General features: G+C 32.8%; 1 protein-coding gene across 1 annotated transcript in view; it reads left to right on the top strand.

The window, feature by feature from the left end:
• Positions 1-7,132, top strand: part of LOC106476121 (phosphatidylinositol 3,4,5-trisphosphate 3-phosphatase TPTE2-like) — a 16,745-nt gene that overhangs the window by 7,335 nt on the left and 2,278 nt on the right. The window contains exons 5-9 of the mRNA XM_013936791.2: positions 286-366; positions 3,048-3,156; positions 5,039-5,136; positions 5,402-5,497; positions 6,477-6,550. Coding sequence (XP_013792245.2) covers positions 286-366; positions 3,048-3,156; positions 5,039-5,136; positions 5,402-5,497; positions 6,477-6,550 — 458 coding nt within the window. The remainder of the gene's footprint in view (positions 1-285; positions 367-3,047; positions 3,157-5,038; positions 5,137-5,401; positions 5,498-6,476; positions 6,551-7,132) is intronic.

Raw genomic sequence — 7,132 nt, 5'->3', positions numbered from 1 at the left:
TCCATCCATGAGGTTTACTGCAAATTGGTTATTTTGCCCCTTGACACATAGAATGATGCTTACTACAAATTGGTTATTTTGCCCCTTGACACATAGAATGATGCTTACTACAAATTGGTTGTTTTGCCCTTTGACACATAAAATGATCCGTACCTGTCCATCTATAAGGTTTATTACAAATTGGTTATTTTGCTCATCTACTCCTGTAGTTTACTTTGTATTTTTCAATTTATGTCACACTTTACATTGCATTGCATCATTTTATCTTTGCTTCTATATATATAGGCAAGTCTGGATTACTTTGGAAACAGGAGGACTGACCTGAGTGTAGGATCTAAGTTTCAAGGTGTTGAAACACCAAGCCAAGTAAGTCTTAACCTTTAGTACCTACTGTATTGCAGTTTTGTCACTCTTATATGTGTAAGTAAGACTATTGATTCATTATTTTTTGAAAAGATGCTTTCAAGATTTATTCATAGGTGTCGTCCTTTAAATGTATTGTTTGGCTTTAGGAATTTTCTGTATTAATAATTGTTATGCCACAAATAAGTTATAAGGAAGTTCAGAATTAATTCTAGAAAAGTATAATTATGAGGGGGGAAGGTAAACCTCAAATTGGAAGAGTGTTTGTTTAGACTATTCACTACTGTTGTAATTCATATGTTGGATCAATGTTATATGTTTGGCTGTTAAATTTCTCAAGGAACTAACTAAACCAATTGGGGGATATCACACATAAAATACTAAGGGGATACCAGTTGTAATTAGGTCATTAGTCATCTAAAGATTTTACACCAGTAGTAATTAGGTCATTAGTCATCTAAAGATTTTACACCAGTAGTAATTAGGTCATTAGTCATCTAAAGATTTTACACCAGTAATAGTTAGGTCATTAGTCATCTAAAGATTTTACAGTATAATACTTGTGATAAAATATCTCATTTTACTTTTACGTTTATGAGTCTTGTTAATCCCAATAAAATCTCACTGATAGTTCTTAGTGACTGTTTCCCAACACAACCTATCTGATAACTTCTTGTGTGACTGTTTCCCAAGAAAACCCTGCTGGTAGCACTAAATAACTGTTTCCCAACAGAACCCAGCTGATAGCTCTTAGTGACTGTTTCCCAACCAGAACCGAGCTGATATCTCAGAGTGACTGTTTCCCAACCAGAACCGAGCTGATATCTCAGAGTGACTGTTTCCCAACCAGAACCCAGCTGATAGCTCTTGGTGTAACTATCATTAAAAAAGAATAATACATTATTAGGCATAAGCTGAATGGTTTGTTTTAATAAAATCTTTTGCTACACAATCAGAGTTGGCACTATACAATACACTGGAGTTGACAGATATTTTTTCCCTACACATAGCGAGAAGTAATTTTCGCAAGTATACTTAGTAATAGCCCATCCATTTAAGCCGGTGAACTTTAGTTTTCCTAATAAAGAAAGTAAGCTAGAAATGAATTTATAGTGATTAAAAGACGATATTTATCCTAGAACATTTATACCTGAGTATATATATTATTGAATATATATATTTATTGAAGTTTTAAAACAATTATCTGTGGGATAATAGTTATTTCTGTACAATGATTTGTCTCTATCAGAAATAACACAATGTTGTACAACATATCTCTCTCTTAGAGATGAAACATTGTTCAGAAATATAACTTTATCCCACAGATAACTGTTTCAAAACTTCATATTGTTCTTAAGTGGGTACCTCTTAGAAAGCAAGTATAGAATTTTTTATTCATACAGCTTAAGAAGTTGTAATTATCAACATAAAACTGAGTGAAACAGTGAAGGTTTGTTGAATGAAAATATCGTTAAACTTGAAGTATCAGATTACTAAATAAGTTTTTAAACATTCTAGAAGCTGAATAAGACAAGTAAGTAGAGATTTACCCAAGGAGTTTGGGTTAGTGGTTAAGTTTCATCTTGTAGTTGTGTAAGTTTGTTTAAAAAAGATGTATTGTTAATAAAATGCAATAAATGAGAAATTAACAGCCATGCAAAGTTTCTTTAGCATTTGCATACTCACCATATTCTACATAAATTGGCCAAGATTTTTACAGCATCTAAGTGAAGTGTAGACCAAGTCAATCATGTAATCTGACTAGTAATTTGTCAGGAGTTATAGGTGAAGTATAGGTGAAACCTAGCTCATAATCTGGCTAATCGTCTATGGCTAATGTAGTCCATGTCAGTCATGTGAACTGGCTAGTTGACCATCAGGACTCTTGTTTCAGTGTAGATCAAACTTAGCATGTAATCTGATAAAAGTCCACCTTTTAGGCTTAGTGTAAATTGAGCATAACATAATTTGGTAATAGTCCATCATACTTCTAAGCCTAGTGTAGATCAGGTGAAATGTAATCTGGTTAGTAGTCCACCAGGGCTCTAGGTTCAGTGTTGATCAAACCTAGCATGTTCAATCTGGTTAATAGTGTACCATGCCTCTAGACCTAGTGTTAACAGATCCCCTAATATTTAGTCTGGCCAGTAGTCCAGTATGGATTCTAGGCTGTTTTGATCAAATTTATCATGCAGTTTGGCTAATAGTGTATCATAGCTTTTATGCCCAATGTTAATTTAACTTAGCAAATAATTTAGCATAATGGCTTCTAAATACACCAGTGTTAATCAAACCTAACGTATCATCTGGCTAATACTCGAACATGACTATAGACCTGGTGTTTATCAAATCTAGCATGTAATCTGGTTATACCTTCTAGACAACTTTGGTACATATTTTGGTGAGATTGTAAGTTTTAGTTGAAAAAAAACAGAAACATAAAACTCTAAAACAAGACCTAAAGAGTTCTGTGAGAATATTACTAGAACTTCAGTGTAATTTTCTTGGTTTAACTATATGTTATATGGTTTTAAATATGACTAGCTTGTTTTGTGTACCATTACAATTTAAAAGATTTTGTATCTGATTTCAGACTTGGACAGTGCTGTGGTTTGATTCATATGTTAGCAGCATATTTCAGTTTTAGTACTTGCTTTCTAATGTTTACAAATTTGATTTTATAGAGTCGTTATGTAGGCTACTTTCAGCAGATTAAGGAAAAACTTGAGGGTGAACCTCCAGCTGATGTGCCAACTTTGAAAATACGTCAGATCAAAATCTGTGCTTTAGCAGGTAAATTTTTGAGTGTTAGTTGTTTTCAAAGAATGTTTAATGGACATGTGCTACTAACCTGAGGGTATGTTTTTCAGAAATGTATGTTATAACTGGAGGTAATGTGCTTGAGGGATGTATATTATTAACTTGAGGTTAAGTACTCTACTGCTTTCCTAGGAATTATGATAACTTTGTGTGTTTCCTTCACTACTTTTATAGGAGCCTTTATAATTTGGCATATTTTTCCTATATTGCTTTCCTAGGTGTGATAATAACTTATGTTCATCAATATACATTTTTATTCCAGTTATAGTTAATTGCAAAAACACTGTTTCCAACAGATGATTATAACTTGATTACGTTTCCTTTACTGCTTTTCTAGGAGTGTTGATAATTTTGTATTTCCTATTCAGCACTACTTACCTTTTAACACAAGTTATTTGAAATGTGTTTTATCTTACACATAAAGTATTTAACAGATTTCAATAAAAGTTACTTGTTATGCATATGTCTATAAATCCATTGTAATCCAAGTGCTTTCAAAAGGTGGACCTTTCTTCTTCAGGGGCAGACTGAGAATCCCAGTTTGCTCCTGAAGAAGAAGAAAAGTCCACCTTTGAAAATTGCTTACATTATGGGTTTTTTACCATTTTGTATCAAAACTTATTGAACCCACGTGTTTTTCTCACATCATGAATCTATAAATCCATTGGTGTGAAATAGTATTTTACTTTTAGGTTGTGATAAACATGAAATTTTGAAATAGCATCTGCAGGAGATTTCAAATACAGTAATCAGAAGGGGAGTATCTTATATGCTGGACTCTGTAAATGTATTGGTCTGAAGTAATATCTTATTTGCAGGTGTCAATAAATTCATTGGTCTAAGTAATATCCTGTTTGCAGGTGTCAATAAATTCAGTGGTCTGAAGTAATATCCTGTTTGCAGGTGTCTATAAATTCAGTGGACTGAAGTAACATCCTGTTTGCAGGTATCTGTAAATTCAGTGGACTGAAGTAACATCCTGTTTGCAGGTATCTGTAAATTCAGTGGTATGAAGTAATATCCTGTTAGCAGGTATCTGTAAATTCAGTGGTATGAAGTAATATCCTGTTTGCAGGTGGCTGTAAATTCAGTGGTCTGAAGTAATATCCTGTTTGCAGGTGTCTGTAAATTCAGTGGACTGAAGTAACATCCTGTTTGCAGGTATCTGTAAATTCAGTGGTCTGAAGTAATATCCTGTTTGCAGGTATCTGTAAATTCAGTGGTATGAAGTAATATCCTGTTTGCAGGTGGCTGTAAATTCAGTGGTCTGAAGTAATATCCTGTTTGCAGGTGTCTGTAAATTAGTGGTCTGAAGTAATATCCTGTTTGCAGGTGTCTGTAAATGCAGTGGTCTGAAGTGATATCATGTTTGCAGGTGTCTGTTAATGCAGTGGTCTGAAGTGATATCCTGTTTGCAGGTGTCTGTAAATGCAGTGGTCTGAAGTGATATCCTGTTTGCAGGTGTCTGTAAATGCAAATTCAGTGGTCTGAAGTAATATCCTGTTTGTAGGTGTCTGTAAATGCAGTGGTCTGAAGTTATATCTTATTTGCAGGTGTCTATAAATGCAGTGGTCTGAAGTAATATCCTGTTTGCAGGTGTCTGTAAATGCAGTGGTCTGAAGTTATATCTTATTTGCAGGTATCTATAAATGCAATGGTCTGAAGTTATATCTTATTTGCAGATGTCTATAAATGCAGTGGTCTGAAGTAATATCCTGTTTGCAGGTGTCTGTAAATGCAGTGGTCTGAAGTAATATCCTGTTTGCAGGTGTCTATAAATTCAGTGGTCTGAAGTTATACCTCATTTACAGGAGTCTGTAAATGCAATAACCTGAAGTAATATCTTTATTTACAGGTGTTGGTAAAAGCAATGGAAGTGACTTTTCCTGTGAAATATTTCTTGAACGAAACAAAGTGTTTGATTGTAATTTTGGAGATTGCAAGAATTGTCAGGTAAACAAAGATTTTTACAACAGTAATAGTGTAATTGTCTGTCAAGATCATTCAAGTAAGGTTATTCTAAACATATGAGAAAAGTTAGCAGGTAGGAAATGAAAACCTGTGGATTAACTCAATAGTTACAATTCCTACGTAATTTCCTGCAAAGTTCTTGAATATGTTTTTGTAAGAGAGAGAGAGAGAGAGAGAATATTTTGAGAATACTATTTGTTGTTTTTTATAACTGACCTGCATTCAAACCAAGTTTTAACTTTACCAGGTAGAATACCAGAGTGAACCAGATGTCTTACTTGTAACTTTACTTAACTGTCCAGATCTAAGTGGTGATGTGAAGCTCCGATTTCAGTGCACTACGGTAAGTCTAACTTTCACGAACGTGCCCAGGACTTAAGGTAGTTATAACTAATTTTTACTGGTGTTTTGAGAAGGAAATAACTGTTAGATTGATTTAATATAATCAAAGTTTCTTCTGATAAATTATTATTCCATCTGAATTTTTGCAAGTAAGTCTTGGCTTTATAACCTAAACTGATAAAACTTATGAATGCTCAATTTAATTTTATAGTTAAAAATCTTCACTGTTAACATGATGTTGATAATTGACAGAAACCTAGATTTGAATTGAATCTATCTAAATTGAATAGGGTGTTATTTAATTACTTTTTTTTCAGAAAGATACATTTTTCTACAACTCATTTGAAGATTTTTATCAAAATCTTGCATCTGTATGTAAAATTAGTTAACATACCTAACTGCTATTAAGTAAAAGTTCCTTTGTTTAACATACTATGAATGCTATATAGCTACAAAGAAATAATGTATGTTCAATAATTACAACTTGTTTTCAATTTTCTGTTTCTCTTGTGTAATTTAGTTGCATGTTCCTGGTGGTTGCTTTTAGTCACATTATACTTCTTCAGGTTTTCCTTTTAGCAGGAGTTATCGTCCTGCAGTGTATTGCCCTCTTCCAATCATCTTTATTCATTACCAGATCTTCCCTTCTTGTTCAGGTCTTCTTTGTCCCATCTTTCTAACACTATTCATTGTTGAGAAGATTTATATCATGTGAGATAATGTAAGGATCACTTGGTGCCATGTGAAAGTGACTCTTCTACTTCATTTGATTGAACACATTATGTTTGTTCATAAAACCTGACTATCCATACTGAATACTTTGCATTACATGTATCTTTTGTTTCCTGACTAACTTTACATATTTTAATTGTTTGTATTAGTTCAATTTTTAGTTTATTGGAAAGGCAGAATAGATTTTCAAATCTCTAAAAACAAACTATCAGTGATATAGAAATACATTATATGTAAACTATTTACAGAAAAGTGTTCCCAGAGGTTATGAAAACTGTCCATTCTACTTCTGGTTTCATACCAGTTTTATAGAGAACAAGAGGTAAGAGGTTCACTCATATGTAATCACTGTGACTAATATTATTATCTCATACCAGTTTTTATCCTAAAGCATTCATTATCTTACTACTTGATCTAAATTTTAAGATGCTCACTTTTGGGCTTTGTGTAATTAGAATGATAATGTGATTTTTAGCTATGACCAATATGAATATTATTATTAGTGTAGAACAGTTCTGTGATTTTAGTTATGTCCAGTGTGAATATCACTATTAGTGTATAATAGTCCTGTGATTTTAGTTATGTCCAGTGTGAATATTACTATTAGTGTAGAATAGTCCTGTGATTTTAGTTATGTCCAGTGTGAATATTCACTATTAGTGTAGAACAGTTCTGTTATTTTAGTTATGTCCAGTGTGAATATCACTATTAGTGTAGAACAGTTCTGTGATTTTAGTTATGACCAATATGAATATTACTATTAGTGTAGAACAGTTCTGTGATTTTAGTTATGGCCAGTGTGAATATTACTATTAGTGTAGAACAGTTCTGTGATTTTAGTTATGACCAGTGTGAATATTACTATTAGTGTAGAACAGTTCTGTGATTTTAGTTATGTCCAGTA

This window comes from Limulus polyphemus, unplaced genomic scaffold (genome assembly GCF_000517525.1).
Source record: "Limulus polyphemus unplaced genomic scaffold, Limulus_polyphemus-2.1.2 Scaffold9854, whole genome shotgun sequence".
Taxonomy (NCBI): domain Eukaryota; kingdom Metazoa; phylum Arthropoda; class Merostomata; order Xiphosura; family Limulidae; genus Limulus; species Limulus polyphemus.
The sequence above is the reverse complement of the archived record's forward strand: the minus strand, read 5'-3'. Positions and strand labels throughout refer to the sequence as shown.